The following is a 17,384-nucleotide window of genomic DNA, read 5'->3' on the forward strand; positions in this document are numbered from 1 at the left end:
CCTCGAGAAATCAAGAATTTATCAACTTCTGTCTTAAAGACACTCAACGTCCCGGCCTCCACCGCCCTCTGTGGCAATGAATTCCACAGACCTACCACTCTCTGGCTGAAGAAATTTCTCCTCATCTCTGTTCTAAAGTGACTCCCTTTTATTCTAAGGCTGTGCGCCCGGGTCCTAGTCTCCCCTGCTAATGGAAACAAACCCTACATCCACCCTATCTAAGCCATTCATTATCTTGTAAGTTTCTATTAGATCTCCCCTCAACCTCCTAAACTCCAATGAATATAATCCCAGGATCCTCAGACGTTCATCGTATGTTGTTAGGCCTACCATTCCTGGGATCATCCGTGTGAATCTCCGCTGGACCCGCTCCAGTGCCAGTATGTCCTTCCTGAGGTGTGGGGCCCAAAATTGCTCACAGTATTCTAAATGGGGCCGAACTAATGCTTTATAAAGCTTCAGAAGTACATCCCTGCTTTTATATTCCAAGCCTCTTGAGATGAATGACAACATTGCATTTGCTTTCTTAATTACGGACTCAACCTGCAAGTTTACCTTTAGAGAATCCTGGACTAGGACTCCCAAGTCCCTTTGCACTTCAGCATTATGAATTTTGTCACTGTTTAGAAAATAGTCCACGCCTCTATTCTTTTTTCCAAAGTGCAAGACCTCGCACTTGCCCACGCTGAATTTCATCAGCCATTTCTTGGACCACTCTCCTAAACTGTCTAAATCTTTCTGCAGCCTCCCCACTTCCTCCATACTACCTGCCCCTCCACCTATCTTTGTATCATCGGCAAACTTAGCCAGAATGCCCCCAGTCCCGTCATCTAGATCGTTAATATATAAAGAGAACAGCTGTGGCCCCAACACTGAACCCTGCGGGACACCACTCGTCACCGGTTGCCATTCCGAAAAATAACTTTTTATCCCAACTCTCTGCCTTCTGCCTGACAGCCAATCGTCAATCCATGTAAGTACCTTGCCTCGAATACCATGGGCCCTTGGGGAAGTTGTACCATCAAATAATGGAAGAGTCTTTCCTTGTCTACCACCTCTAAGCCGATTATAACTTGCATCCTTCAATAAATCTCTGCCAGGTGGTCGGGGGCTCTGGGTAGGGTGGTATCCTGGCACCTTTGATGCCACCTGGTCACCCTGGCAGAGCCAGACTGGTGGTGCCAAGGTGCCCAGATAGCATCATGCTCGTGCCAGGAATCGGACTCGGGTGTGCCCTGCCCTTATGAGGTGGGGTGTCGTGGGCTCGATGACCCCCCCCTTATTGGTGGGTTGGGGCATTGGGGGATCCAGAGGTTACGTTGGGTGGTTTATAGACTGGGGCACTACGTCTTTCTGCACTGACGAAAGGAGCTCGTTAGTGCGGGAAACAGGAATAAGTGTGGCCTCGGTGTGTCATTCCTCACTGAGTTCTAGATACGAAGCAGAGTCCCGTTTAGTAATGGGGTCATTCTCGGCTCCCCCAGTACCAGGAAACACGCTGCTAAATGCGCTCAACACAGGACTCAATTTCATTTCCATTAAATCGCGCCCTAAGTGTGGTTGAACGGTGCTGTGGATCTCACTCAAAAAGCCAGCGAGAAACATGCTGGTAAACTCGCCCAAAAAGACACTTTGCTTGATCCACGGCCTAGAAATCTATTCCCTTCTTAAATATTTCCAGTGACTTGGCTACAGCTCTCTGTGGTAGGGAATTCCACTAATTCACCACCACTCATCTCATCTCAGTCCTAAATGGCTCACCCTGTATCCTGAGACAGTGATCCCTTGTCCTGGTTCCCACAGCCAGAGGACACAACATCCCGGGCGGGATTCTCCCAGCCTTGGGCCGGGCCGGAGAATCCCCGCGAACGTGCCACGCTGCCCTGACGCCGGCACGCGATTCTCCACAGAGCGGAGAATCGGCTCCATTGGCGTCAGCATGGTTGGTGCGGGACGGTCGTGGGCCGCTCTAGGTGGCCGGCCCGCCGATTCTCCGGCCCGAATGGGCCGAGCGGCCTTAAGAAAAGAGCCGAGTCCCGCCGGCGCCGTTCTAACCTGCTCTGGGCCGGTGGGACTTTGGCGTGTAAGGGTCGGGTGCCGGCCTGTGGTGGGGTGGGGGGGGGGGGGGTTCGACCGCGGGGGGGGGGGGGCCTCTGATCTGGCCTGGCCCGCGATTGGGGCCCACCGATCGGCGGGCCGGCCTCTGTGGCTGGGGGCCTCCTTTCCTACACGCCGGCCCCTGTAGTCCTGCGCAGTGTTGCGTCGGGGCCGGCGTGTTGAAGGAGGCCACTGCACATGCGTGCGTTGGCGGCGGTGCCACTGCGCATGTCCTTGTTGGTGCTGCCGCAACTGCGCATGTGCGGATCCCTGTAGGGGCCAGAATTAGTCGTGGGAGCGGCCCGTTCACGTCGTCGTAAAAAACACGATGGCGTTTACGACGGCGTGGACACTCTGCCGCGGGATTGGAGAATCCCGCCCCCCACGTCCAGTCTGTCCAGCTCGGTCAAAATGTTATATGTGTCAATGAGACTCCCTCTCATTCTTCTAAATTCCAATTCATACAGGCCCAGTCGACCCAATCTCTCCTCAGACAAAAATCCCGCCATCCCAGGAATCGTCTGGTGAACCTCCGCTGCACTTCCTCTATGACAAGTATATTTTTTCTTTGATAAGGAGACCAAAACTACACACAATATTTCTGGTGTGGTCTCACCAAAGACCTGTACAGCTGCCGCAAGATATCCTTGCTCCTGTACTCAAGTCCTCTTGCAATGAAGGTCAACATACTATTTGCCTTCCTCGCTGCTTGTTGTACCTGCATTCAATGACTGGTGTACAAGGACATCCAGGTCCGTGTTTGTGAACATTTCCCAATCTATCACCTATTAATCTATTTAAATAGTCCTTTGCCATTCTGTTTCTCCATCTGAAGTGGATAACTTCATATTTATCCACATTTTACTGCAGCTGCCATCTATTTAACCATCACTCAACTTGTTTAAATCACCCTAAAGCCTCTTAACATCCTCCTCACCACTGACATTCTCACCAAGTTAGTTTTGGGCATCAGCAAACTTGAAAATATTCCATTTTGTTCCCTCATCCAAATCGTTGATGTATATTATGAACAGCTGGGGGTAAAGCACTGAACCTTGTGGAACCCCACCAGTTGCTGCCGGTCACTTTGAAGAAAAAGCATTTATTCTGATTGTTTCCTGTCTGCTATCCAATTATTGATCTATGCCAATATATTATCCTAATTCCATATGCTTTACTTTTTTAATACTTTACAATAACCTCTTATGGGGGACTTTATCAACAGCCTTCTGAAAATCCAAATACACCAATAATCCACTGATTCAGCCTTAGCTATTCTACTAGGTAAGCCTCAAAAAAACTCCAGGAGGTTTATCAAACATAATTTTCCTTTAATAAATCCATGTTGAGTCTATGTAATCCCGTTGATACTTTACACGTGTCCTGTTGTCATAACTTTTTATAATAGCCTGCATCATATTCTTCACAATAATGTTTGGCCACCCAGCCTATAATTCCCTGTTTTCTCCCTCTCTCCTTTTTAAATAATGGGGTTACATTTGCCACCCTCCAATCTTCCAGGATTGCCCCAAAATTTACAGAATTTTTGAAGATGATAGCCAATGGATCCACTATTTCCATGGCCACCTTCTTTAGTACCTTGGGATGCAGATAATCAGACCCCGGGGATTCATCAGCTTTCAGTCCCATTATTGGTTTTTAGTAATGTGGTGAATGTATTACGGCAACCATTCACCACTGTATTGCATTGTACTATGTTGATGGCCTTGTGGGTTCCACCTATGGACCATTGTATTACATTACATAGCATTGTATCACGTTGGTGCCCTTGTGGGCTCCACCCCTAGCTCTGCCCCCTCGGGGGAGGTATATAGATCTGCTGCCCTGCAGGCAGCTCTCAGTGCAGAGCAGTCACAGGCAGGCACAGTTCTAGCTGATTAAAACCACTGTTCACCTCAACTCCCCGTCTCGTGTGAATTGATGGTCGCATCAATTAATACCAATTTCCTTCAATTCCTCCTTCTCACTGGACCCTTGCTCCTTAGCATTTCTGGGAAGTTATTTGTGTCTTCCTCCATGAAGACAGAACTAAAGTCGTAGTTTAATTGCTCTGCCATTTCCATGTTCCCCATTGTAAATTCTCATGTTTCAGACTGTAAGGGACCAACATTATCTTCACTAATCTTCTTTTTAAATACTTATCGAAGCTTTTACAGTCCACTTTTATGTTATTTGCACATTTGCTCTCCTCCCTCTCAATCAATCTCTTGACCCTCCTTTGCTGAATTCTGAACTGCTCCCAATCGTCAGGCTTGCTACTTTTCGAGCAATTTGATAGGACTCCTCTTTGGATATAATACTGTCCTTTATTTCTTTTGTTAGTCATGGTTGGGCCACTTTTCTTGTTGTGTATTTATGCCAGAAAGAAATGTATAACTGTTACAATGCACTATCCATTAAATATTAGCTTATCCACATCATGCCTTTTAATGAAGTTCTTGCCTTTTAATTATACTGGGGGCCTATGAAAGAGACTGAGATGGATCATCCACTCAGAACGTCTGGCTGAAAATTGTTGTGAATGTTTCAGCCTTATCTGAAGGAATCCTGCCAGTAGTCCTCTACACATGACTGGCCATGTTTGTGGTAAATGTGAAAGATCAATGCCCTCTCATTTTACAGGGCATACATTGCCTCAGTGATCCTGCTACGGGAAGCCACTTGCAAGATCCCACGCAGGTCTCAAATGAGTCAGACACTTAAAAGATTCAAAGTGGCTGTCACCTGATCAGTCACTGGCAATGGGCATCCATCCATTCCTTTCAACCTCAGGTCCTCCTCCAGGAATGCACATAGATAAGCCATTATATGCTTGAACAGGCAGGCCCCGCGGCAGGACTGCTACTCAGACATGTTAAGGAAGCTGATCCTTTGTCAGATTACCTGATGCTGTTTTCTGGCCCCTCAACCAGCACCTCTGATTCCCTGTACACCAGGGCACTACTTGTTTTGTTAATGTTGCTGCTTCTCCCCACTTCTCCAGCCCACCTGTGAGTAGGTGTCCTGCATGTCCAACGGCAGCCACAATGACTATGGCCTCAGCTGCTTGCATTTTACAGTGACCCCGAATGAACCCTACTTCAAAACACCCCCTCTGGCAGCATTTCCAATCCAAGAACTCCAATTTGCTGACTCCCCCTTTTCTGCAAAGGATTTAATTTCCGCTGCTTCAGTCAAGGGCTTCCCACTCTGCTTGGGTGAGGTGCTGACACAGTATGGGGACTGTGTCCCTTAATTGCTCTGCTGTGTCAAAAGCCTTCAAAAGTGCCTGCTTAATTGCCCTAATTGCCTGCCCACCGCTACGAGGTGTATGATCGTCATCCCTGAGAAGCTGCCTCTGGAAGATATGCCTGGAGGTGTCAATTCATCAGGCTATGGGCACGATATCCTCCTCACCCAAGCTGCCTCCATAGCAAAATTCAGCCTATTAAGTCTGTCCCCTTAGGAGGATGTAAAAGATCCTATGGCACAGTTCAACAAATACCAGGGAGATTTTCCAATGTTCTTGACAATATTCATCATCCCTTAGACAAGTTATCTAGTCATAATTTTCATTGCTCTTTGTGGTAACGTACTATGCATAAATTGCCTGCTATGTTTCCTACGTGACAATACAGTTGTGACATTTAAAAAGTTACTTAGCCTGTAAAAGGCTTTGGGATGTCCTGAAGGTTTGACATGAATTTGAGTTCTTTTTTTTTTTAACAGGAGGTTAAACTCCTGGGGTGCAATTCACCGCTGTGTCCAGATGGAAATTGGGGTGGGGTGCAGCCGGTAGATCCCAGGAAGGCCCCTCTCAGGATTTCTGACAGCCGTTACGCTTCACGTGATCCAACCAGATGTCACGATCTGGGCAGGACCCCATCTCGCAGCTTTAAGTGAGTTTAGAAACTCACTTAACTCCGTTGACGTCGAACCGAACAACCACCCGCTATTTATTGGCCTCGCCAAGGAGACCCCAGCCAGGTGCCAATTAGTACTGGTCCCCACAGAGAAGGACCAGGTGAAACAGCACTAGGGGCAGGGGGTCTTCCAAATGATTGGAGGACCCAGGGTGGTCGGCCTCTGGGCAGGGTGGCACCCTGCCACTGCCACCCAGACAGCTTGACACTGCCAGCCTTTACACGCCAGGCTAGCAGGACCACTGCAAGGGTGCCAGACCAACAGTGCCAAGGTGACAAGCTGGCATTTTGCCTGTGTCAGGGATCGGGCCCAAGGGTGCCCTGCCCGTGTGAGGTGGGATACGGCTGGGGGGGGGGGGGGGGGGTTGGGGGGGGTGAAGCCTGAGGAGATTCCTTCTCGGTGAGTCAGGGGGGGTCGTGTCGAGGAGACGCGAGATCGGGGTGCCATTTAAAATTGGCATCCCGCTCTCTTCCGGCACTGAGGAGTTCCGCTCATTGGAGCACCGCAGTGCAGGAAATGACACTAAGTATGGCCTCAGGGGGGTGTTTCCTGCCAGGGCCTGAAATAGCAACAAAGTGACATTAAATAGCGAGGACCCTGCTAATCCCACCAAGAACGGACTCTGATTTTTCTTGGTTAGATTTCGTCCTTGGTCTGGGGTTAAAATCTGGGACAATGTGGAGCAAGCTTAACTCTGTATCTGACCTGTGCCGTACCTACCCTCAAACTATTTGATGGGTCAGTGTAGAGGGAGCCTCACTCTAAATAATCCAGTCATAATGTTGGCAGTCCTCATTCTGAGGTGTAAAACATCCAAAACATTTTTTAAGAATACAGTGTGAGTAGCTGAATTGGATACCTCCCAGGAGAGCCCCTATTACAAATCAGTCTCTGTTGCACATTTTAGAATTAAACTGAGTTGTTGTGTTGGGTAAATGTTGTGATAAACTGCAGTGGCAGGGAGCAACAATCAGAGAATTGGACTCCCAGGTTACTCCAGACCATGCAATTGGGCGTTCCCGCTGGGTGCAAAGGATTACACAATCACTCGTTGCATTTCTTCCCCCATAACTCTTGGTCATTTTAACTTTTATCAAACTGCTACCAATGATTTTGCAGTCGAGCTGTCCAGAAGCAAAGTCAAGGATGAGCAGAGAGAGGCAGTGGTGCAGAATGGTTCAGTAATTGCCTCATATCAATCGCACTGCCACATACTGTCCACAAGCTGCTCTGGCCAGGCCATCAAAACCCACTGAATTACATTTATACAAACGCAACTCAAACCTCATCTCCCTGATCACATCGTGGGCCAGTGTTGTTGAAATTAATTTACAATATTTCAATTTCATTCAGCTATCCTGTTTGGTTAGGCTCCAATATCTTTCCCTTAAAACAGTTTCCAATGTTAATATTAATATCTCCATTGCCAATACAAGGAATGGCCATTTTATAAATGATTTGTTGGCCACCTGCCATGTACAAAAATGCTGAGAGTCACTGCCACTGGTAAAGTGCTTTTTAAAATATCCAATAATTTCATTCAATGTTTGACCAACAGGTACTGATTATACCCTAGCTAATGTACTGACACTAACGTGAACCATTTTCCATATCTTGGGAAGGCAGCATAGATGACTGTCACAATATGTGGATATTGTAATGCACCTAAAGGGTTAATGTAATGTTACGACTCGAGACACTATGGTGCCAAAGAGCAACCATATAAATATCACATGCCTCTTGACTTCTGGGAGATAGATGGAGATACATGGAGAGAGTGGAAGGCAGCAAGACAGAGTAGTTGTGAGATAGTTGAACTAATAGTATAGTTAATAGTGTAGATGTGTAGTGTAATCTATACTTTACTAATTATTTAGTAATATATTCAAATCTAATTCAGTATAGTGTAATGAATTTGCTTTGCTTATTAGACACAACTTGCTGTTCTTTGTTAGCACTACAATCTTCATCATCCTGAAAGAACTGAAACAAAGAACACAACATGGTACTAGGGGTGATTGCTAAAGGTTTTTAGTTAGAACTAAAACAAAGAACACAGCAATGACGAAATTCATCATTGCCTCCAATGTGCCAGCTCAGCCTTCAGTCAACTGCAGAACAGAGTATTTCAGGATCTCAAACTCAAGACTAAGGTCATGGTTTACCAGACAGCAGGGATCTGTGCAGTCCTATAAACTTCAAAGCCTTGGATAACCCGCAGCAGGCATTGCACAGCTCTGGAGAATTACCCCCAGAGGTGCCTCACAAGATTCTTCAGATCTGGGAAGGTTGACCTATGACAGCGTCCTCTCCCAAGCCAATATTCCCAACAGCGAGGCGCTAACCACTCAAAACTATGAAATGTCAATCGTATGCCTGACATCAGGCTCCCAAAGCAACTGCACCCAGCAGGACAGCAAAGACGCTTCAGCGACGTCTCTAGTTGAAGTGTTGAAGAGAGAACACAAGCATCCAAATAACTCATTTTCCTGATCCTTTATGCACCACCTGCCTTGTAAGTGACAGAGTATGCAGTTGCACATTGGACTTAGCAACTATTTCAGAACCCATCGAACCCGAGTGGGGGAAGGTCATCCTCAATCCCAAGGGACTGGCTGAGAGAAGAGAGCAAAGCACCTTACCCAACATATCCACACTGGCACTCATTAGTCAACCAGACTGCGACTGAAATGCGGATTGGTGGCTGTGAGGAGTGAGATTGAGGGTGTGGGGATTGGTAGCTGGGGTGAGATGTAAAGGTGGGGGGGGGGGGGGGGGTAGGTGATGGGGACTGGTGACTGAGAGGGTTGGGAATAGGTGGCTGTGAGGGGTGAGATTGAGGGTGTGGGGATTGGTGGCTGAGAGGGTTGGGGATAGGTGGCTGTGAGGGGTGAGATTGAGGGTGTGGGGTTTGGTGGCTGAGAGGGTTGGGGATAGGTGGCTGTGAGGGACGAGATTCGGGAGTGGAGGGCAGGAATTAATCCACATTCTTTAACTATGGCATTAGGAGTATGGGCCCCTTGCTAGCCGAATAACGCCACGTCATTCTGGGTGAGTTTAGTGTGAAGCGGGTGAAGAGTGCGGTGCGGGGTGAGTGTGGTGCAATAGGAGGACTACATACAGTTCTACAAGAATTACATGAATTATTCTTCTCTTTAAATATTGCTGCTGTGGATAAATGTGTAAAGTGCAACCTCCAGTTCTAGTTAGGTGGACAGAAATGAGAGGGCCGTCCTTACCGGTAGTGGCTCCGTAGGCCGGTTAAATCTTGAAAAGCCATGCATGATTAATTTTATCGGTCATTTTGTCCTGTACAGTATTTAACAATCTTAGTCTTTACAAATAATTTCCATTCCTCTGTTCATCCAGTTATTTACCCAGTTCTTTTTCGCAGTGTCACTCAGTGCAACATGAAATAGTTCAAGACAGAGATGAGGCAGCATTTTTTCTCTCAGAAGGCTGTGGGGCTTTGTAATTCTCTTCCTGAAAAGATGGTGGACGCAGAGTCTTTGAAATTTTTAAGGCAGAGGCAGATTCAAAGTAAGCAAGGGGGTGATAGGTTATCAGGGGTGGATGGAATGCAGATTTGAGGTTACTATCAGCTCAGTCATCGTCTTATTAAGTGGCAGAGCAGGCTCGAGGGGCTGGATGGCCGACTCCTGCTCCTTGTCCATGTGTTCCTGTGCCCACGTGGAGAAAATTCCCCTGAATCACTATGGTTCCTTGGTGTTTGGAATTGGAACAACATTCAAGTCATTAAATACATTTCAGGATGTTGCCAATGAAATGCTTTCCTCTTACCTTCTCATAGGGATCAGAGTCATAGTTCAGCCCAATTCCACAGTCATCAGTAATTTCAGACAAATCCTCATCATCAAACTCCTCCAGGCTGATGTCATGGGCAGGTCTATGAGGAAGAGGCAACAAAATGGTCAAACCTTGTCCATAGCTAATCGTCCGTAGATGCATCACAGCCAATCCTGATTACTGGCTTCTGGACCCGAGAACTATGGAAACAATATCAAACTTCGCCGATAATATCAATTTGGTGGTGGTGGGATTAATTCATAGGATCCCTACTGTGCAGAAGGAGGTCATTCGGCCCCCTGAGTCTGCACCGACCCTCCGAAACACCCTGCCTAGACGCATTCCCTTGCCCTAACTCCGTAACCCCACTTAACCTGGACATCTTTGGACACTAAGGGGCAATTTAACATGGTCAATCCACCTAACTTGCACGTCTTTGGACTGCGGGAGGAAACCGAGTGCTCCGGTTTCCTCCCACAGTCCGGTGAAGATAGCAAATTGTCACATGGATTGTGAAGGACAAAAGGAGGACAGGAAAAGAATGGCTCGATGGACGTTATAATTCAAGGTAGAAAAATGTGACGTGATACGTTTTGGAAATAAGAATACAGAAAGAAAAAGAAACACCTTAAATAGAGAAAGTAGAGGAGGAGAGAGAGACAGGTGTGAAAATACACAGGTTAATAAAAGTGACAACTCAAGTGAGACCATAAAAAGGTAAGTGGAATCCTTGGTTTTGACTCAGGAAAATCAAACATAAAAGCCAACAGAGGAAGTAAACAAGGCAGTTAAGAAAATGTATTGTAGATTTGGTTTGTACGTCGAGGCACTGAATACAGAAGTCATGATAAACCTTTAGAGATCATTGGTTAGGCCTCAGCAAGAACATTGTGATCAATCCTAAGCACTACACTTAAGAGAGGCCATTTAAAATGAACACCATTGAGGGAGTTCAGTGATGTGGAGAGATTGAGGGAGTTCAGTGATGTGGAGAGATTGAGGGAGTTCAGTGGTGTGGAGAGATTGGAGAAGCTGAGATTATTGTTCATAGAGTAGAAAAGGCTATGGGAAAAACCTATCAAGATATATTCAAAATTACGAGGAGTTTTGATCGAACAAGAAGGTAGAAACAATTTCTTCTGGAAGACGGGTCAAAAACCACAGAACTAGAGGGGGGTTATTTTCACACAGAGGTGAAGGTGAAGGAGACACAGCCTGAGTGAGACACATCCAGAGTGGAAATTGGAACTTAGTAATTTGGTGCAGTGAGGTAATTCAGTGCAGAGTGGGAGAAGGTGCTTTTTCCCTTCTGTTTTGTTCTCTTTCTTCTGGCCTGTAACTGTTAATCTGCAGGGTGAGAACCAGAGAGCATCCTGGGAAGGTAAGTGATTTTTATTTTTATTACCTTTTCAAATTGTGTGGGGGGGGGGGGGGGGGGGGGGAACTGAAGTGACATCACAGTAAAGCTGTGACCTGATTGGCTGGTTGGGAATCTGTTAAATTTGAAAAAAAATAATATTGCAAAACAAATCTAATTGATTAACTAGATAGTGGAGTAACTAAACCAGAGGGCAGTGATCGGTATTTAGCATTTAATTTTATCGTAAAAATCATCTAGCGTCAGGGCCATATAGTTAATTGTAACTCAATCTAACAATAATTCAGGTGTTTATTTTAAATTCATTAATTAGTGCTTAATTGTCACTCAGCGGGGTGCAGTGCTCTAACTGTGAGATGTGGCAGATCTATGACGCTTCCAGCGTTCCGGTCGACTACATCTGCAGCAAGTGCAACCAATGACAGCTCCTCACAGACCGCGTGGTTTGGTTGGAACAGCAATTGGATGCACTTAGGAGCATGCAGGTGGTGGAAAGCGTCATAGATAGGAGTTATAGAGATGTGGTCACACCCAAGGTGCAGGCAGAGAGATGGGTGACCACCAGAAGGGGCAGGCAGTCAGTGCAGGAATTCCCTGTGGTTGTCCCCCTCTCGAACAGGTATACCGCTTTGCATACTGTTGGGGAGAATAGCCTATCAGGGGAAAACAGCAGCAGCCAGAGCAGTGGCACCACGGCTGGCTCTGATGTTCAACAGGAAGGGTTAAAGCGCAGAAAAGCAATAATAATAGGGGACTCTATAGTCAGGGGCACAGATAGGCACTTCTGTGGACGTGAAAGAGACTCCAGGATGGTATGTTGCCTCCCTGGTGCCAGGGTCCAGAATGTCTCAGAACGGGTAGCGGGCATCCTGAAGGGGGAGGGCAAACAGGCAGAGGTCGTTGTACATATTGGTACTAACGACATAGGCAGGAAGGGGCATGAGGTCCTGCAGCAGGGGTTCAGGGAGCTAGGCAGAAAGTTAAAAGACAGGACCTCTAGGGTTGTAATCTCGGGATTACTCCCTGTGCCATGTGCTAGTGAGGCTAGAAATAGGAAGATAGAGCAGCTAAACACGTGGCTAAACAGCTGGTGTAGGAGGGAGGGTTTCCATTATCTGGACCACTGGGAGTTCTTCAGGGGCAGGTGTGACCTGAATAAGGACGGGTTACATCTAAACTGGAGAGGCATAAATATCCTGGCCGCAAGGTTTGCTAGTATCACTGGGGAGGGTTTAAACTAGTATGGCAGGGGGGTGGGTACCGGAGCAATGGGTTAGAGGGAATAGGGCCAGTATGGCTCTGAGGAAGAGCAGACAGGGAGATGTTGCTGAAGACAGTGGGTCTGGTGGCCTGAAGTGCATGTGTTTTAATGCAAGAAGTATAACGGGTAAGGCAGATGGAATTAGAGCTTGGATTAGTACTTGGAACTATGATGTTGTTGCCATTACAGAGACCTGGTTGAGGGAAGGACAGGATTGGCAGCTAAACGTTCCAGGATTTAGATGTTTCAGGCGGGACAGAGGGGGATGTAAAAGGGATGGCGGAGTTGGCTACTGGTTAGGGAGAATATCACAGCTGTACTACGGGAGGACACCTCAGAGGGCAGCGAGGCTATATGGGTAGAGATCAGGAATAAGAAGGGTGCTGTCACAATGTTGGGGGTTTACTACAGGCCTCCCAACAGTCAGCGTGAGATAGAGGAGCAGATAGGTAAACAGATTTTGGAAAGGAGTAAAAACAACAGGGTTATTCTGATGGGAGACTTCAACTTCCCCAATATTGACTGGGACTCACTTAGTGCTAGGGGCTTGGACAGGGCAGAGTTTGTAAGGAGCATCCAGGAAGGCTTCTTAAAACAATATGTAGAAAGTCCAACTAGGGAAGGGGCTGTACTGGACCTGGTATTGGGAAATGAGCCCGGCCAGGTGGTAGAAGTTCCAGTAGGGGAGCATTTCGGGAACAGTGACCACAATTCAGTAAGTTTTAATGTGCTGGTGGACAAGGATAAGAGTGGTCCTAGGGTGAATGTGCTAAATTGGGGGAAGGCTAATTATAACAATATTAGACAGGAACTGAAGAACCTAGATTGGGGGCGGATGTTTGAGGGTAAATCAACATCTGACATGTGGGAGGCTTTCAAATGTCAGTTGAAAGGAATACAGGACTGGCATGTTCCTGTGAGGAAGAAAGATAATTACGGAAAATTTCGGGAACCTTGGAATACGAGAGATATTGTAGGCCTCGTCAAAAAGAAAAAGGGGGCATTTGTCAGGGCTAAAAGGCTGGGAACAGACGAAGCATGTGTGGAATATAAGGAAAGTAGGAAGGAACTTAAGCAAGGTGTCAGGAGGGCTAAAAGGGGTCACGAAAAGTCATTGGCAAATCGGGTTAAGGAAAATCCCAAGGCTTTTTACACGTACATAAAAAGCAAGAGAGTAGCCAGGGAAAGGGTTGGCCCACTGAAGTATAGGCAAGGGAATCTATGTGTGGAGCCAGAGGAAATGGGCGAGGTACTAAATTAATACTTTGCATCAGTATTCACCAAAGAGAAGGAATTGGTGGATGTTGAGTCTCGAGAAGGGTGTGTCGATAGCCTGGGTCACATTGAGATCCAAAAAGACGAGGTGTTGGGTGTCTTGAGAAATATTAAGGTAGATAGGTCCCCAGGGCCTGATGGGATCTACCCCAGAATACTGAAGGAGGCTAGAGAGGAAATTGCTGAGGCCTTGACAGAAATCTTTGGATCCTCACTGTCTTCAGGTGATGTCCCGGAGGACTGGAGAATAGCCAATGTTGTTCCTTTGTTTAAGAAGGGTAGCAAGGATAATCCAGGGAACTATAGGCCGGTGAGCCTTCCGTCAGTGGTAGGGAAATTACTGGAGAGAAATCTTTGAGACAGGATCTGCTCCCATTTGGAAGCAAATGGATGTATTAGCGAGAGGCAGCATGGTTTTGTGAAGGGGAGGTCGTGTCTCATTAACTTGATAGAGTTTTTCGAAGAGGTCACAAAGATGATTGATGCAGATGGAACAGTGGATATTGTCTATATGGACTTCAGTAAGGCCTTTGACAAGGTCCCTCATGGCAGACTGGTACAAAAGGTGACGTCACACGGGATCAGGGGTGAGCTGGCAAGATGGATACAGAACTGGCTAGGTCATAGAAGGCAGAGAGTAGCAATGGAAGGATGTTTTTCTGATTGGAGGGTTGTGATTAGTGGTGTTCCGCAGGGATCAGTGCTGGGACCGTTGCTGTTCGTAGTATATATATATATATATATATAAATGATTTGGAGGAAAATGTAACTGGTCTGATTAGTAAGTTTGCAGACGACACAAAGGTTGGTGGAATGGCGGATAGCAATGAGGACTGTCAGAGGATACAGCAGATTTAGATCGTTTGGAGACTTGGGCGGAGAGATGGCAGATGGAGTTTAATCCGGACAAATGTGAGGTAATGCATTTTGGAAGGTCATGCATATAGGGACTATACAGTGAATGGTAGAACCCTCAAGAGTATTGACAGTCAGAGAGATCTAGGTGTACAGGTCCACAGGTCACTGAAAGGGGCAACACAGGTGGAGAAAGTAGTCAAGAAGGCATATGGCATGCTTGCCTTCATTGGCCGGGGCATTGAGTATGAGAATTGGCAAGTCATGTTGCAGCTGTATAGAACCTTAGTTAGGCCACACTTGGAGTATAGTGTTCAATTCTGGTCGCCGCACTACCAGAAGGATGTGGAGGCTTTAGAGAGGGTGCAGAAGAGATTTACCAGGATGTTGCCTGGTATGGAGGGCATTAGCTATGAGAGGCGGTTGAATAAACTCGGTTTGTTCTCACTGGAACGACGAAGGTTGAGGGGCGACCTGATAGAGGTCTACAAAATTATGAGGGGCATAGACAGAGTGGATAGTCAGAGGCTTTTTCCCAGGGTAGAGGGGTCAATTACTAGGGGGAATAGGTTTAAGGTGCGAGGGCCAAGGTTTAGAGTAGATGTACGAGGCACGTTTTTTACACAGCGGCTAGTGGGTGCCTGGAACTTGCTGCCGGAGGAAGTGGTGGAAGCAGGGACGATAGTGACATTTAAGGGGCATCTTGACAAATACATGAAAAGGATGGAAATAGAGGGATACGGACCCAGGAAGTGTGGAAGATTTTAGTTCAGACAGACAGCATGGTCGGCACAGGCTTGGAGGGCTGAAGGGCCTGTTCCTGTGCTGTACTTTTCTTTGTTCTTTGTTGTTACTTTCATACAGAATTGTTAAGATCTGGAATACACTATCTGTAAGTGTGGGGCAATCAGATCCCATAATAACTTGAAGGACAATTGAACAGATAATTGATGAGCACTAATGTGCAGAGTTTGAGAGCTGGAGCATGGGACTAATTGCATAGCTCTTTCAAAAAGCTGGCAGACACAACAGGTCAAATGGCTACCTTCTGTGCTCTAGGATTCTAAATCTACACAAGGAAGTAATGTTAAATTTAACCACACCCTTGGTCAAGCCTCAGCTTAACCCAAGAGAGCTGGAATGTAAAGCTCAGTTTTAAGTTGCCTTGGTCAGGTGTCATCTAGAATATTGTATCCAATTTTCGCACCATATCTCATGAAAGATTTATTGGCCTTGGAAGAGGTGATTGCATGAATACTGGGGACCAAGGCTTATATTAGGAAGACAGATTGCATCAATTTTTTAGCCTACCCATGAGTTTAGATAATTGAGGGGTGTGGTAGTCGGTATTAGAGGTATTATGGTACCCTGTAATGCTGTAAGACCATTGGTGTAGTCGGTACAGTTTTCATTGGTTAAGCCTGCCTGCTGGTTGCGCCCAGTAAGGCGGAGTTTAAGAGCCCGTGTCTCCCCAGCAGCTGTCTTCTGTACCCGCGCTGCTGGGGGAAACATCTAGTGTAACAAAGCCTTCAATTGTCTCCAATCTCGCTTCTGGAGTTATTGATTGAGCATCAATTTATTACACTAGATTTTAAAGAATGGAGCTCCGAATCAAGCCGGAGTGTCTGCAACTCAGCCCCTACAAGGCAAACTCAGCGGCAACCTTCAAGCACTGGCTGGCGTGTTTCAATGGATATCTCAGGACGGCCACAATTACACCCATGGAGGACCAGAAAATGCAAGTTCTGCACTCGAGGGTGAGCCCAGAGATCTACACTCTCATCGAGGACGCAGACAATTTCGAGGCCGCAATGAATCTGCTGAAAGGATACTATATTCGCCCTGTAAACCAGGTCTATGCCCAACATCTACTAGCGGCGAGGCGACAAATCCCTGGGGAAATCGCTGGAGGAGTTCTACCGTGCGCTCCTGGTGTTGGGGAGAAACTGTAACTGCCCGCATGTTTCGGCCAGCGACCACACAGAACCTTTGATCCGGGACGCATTTGTTGCAGGTATGCTGTCCTCCCAAATTCGCCAGCGATTGCTGGAGAAAGAGACACTAGGCCTCAAGGAGGCACAGGCCCTTGCTAGCTCCCTGGATGTGGCCTCCCGAAATGCCCGCGCTTATGTCCCCGACCGCGAGGCAGCCCCTTGGGCAGCGTGGAACCCCCCCCGCGACCGACTCCGATGCATTCCCCCATCCCCCCACAAACTTGTGCTGCGAGACTGCCAGGCAACCCCGGGAGGCCCCGCTGCTATTTTTGCAGGCAAGCCAAGCACCCCCAACAGCGTTGTCCGGCCGGCTCATCCCTCTGCAAAGCATGCGGCAAAAAGGGCCACTTTGTGGTGGTATGCCAGGCCCGGGCGGTCGCTGTAGTCTCCGGAGGCGAATCGGGACCGCCACCACAATCTTCTCCACGGGCCACGTGCTGCCAGCGGGCGCCACCATCTTCCTCCTTCAGGGCCACGTGTGGCCTCCGGGCGCTGCCATCTTGTCGCTCGGACACCACGTGTGATGGATGGGCGCCGCCATCTTGTGGACCCCCAGCCATGTGCGACCAGTGGGCACCGCCATCTTGGCTGGACTCTCAGGACCCCGGCTCGGATAATCACACACTGCCATAGGAGAACATCCAACTTCTGCCACGACTAGCCTCGGTGACCCTGGACAATTCTCGGCCCCGAACACTCTCGACTGCAACGACGACCGTGCTCATCAATGGGCATGAAACATCCTGTCTGATCGACTCTGGGAGCACGGAGAGCTTCATACACCCCAACACGG

General features: G+C 47.5%; 1 protein-coding gene across 3 annotated transcripts in view; it reads right to left on the reverse strand.

The window, feature by feature from the left end:
- mapk8ip2 (mitogen-activated protein kinase 8 interacting protein 2) overlaps positions 1-17,384 on the reverse strand; it is an 81,589-nt gene that overhangs the window by 48,529 nt on the left and 15,676 nt on the right. For all 3 annotated transcript variants that reach the window (XM_072471226.1, XM_072471225.1, XM_072471227.1), the window contains one exon: positions 9,823-9,928. In XM_072471226.1, coding sequence (XP_072327327.1) covers positions 9,823-9,928 — 106 coding nt within the window. The remainder of the gene's footprint in view (positions 1-9,822; positions 9,929-17,384) is intronic.

The sequence above is a fragment of the Scyliorhinus torazame genome, chromosome 13 (genome assembly GCF_047496885.1).
Source record: "Scyliorhinus torazame isolate Kashiwa2021f chromosome 13, sScyTor2.1, whole genome shotgun sequence".
NCBI lineage: Eukaryota > Metazoa > Chordata > Chondrichthyes > Carcharhiniformes > Scyliorhinidae > Scyliorhinus > Scyliorhinus torazame.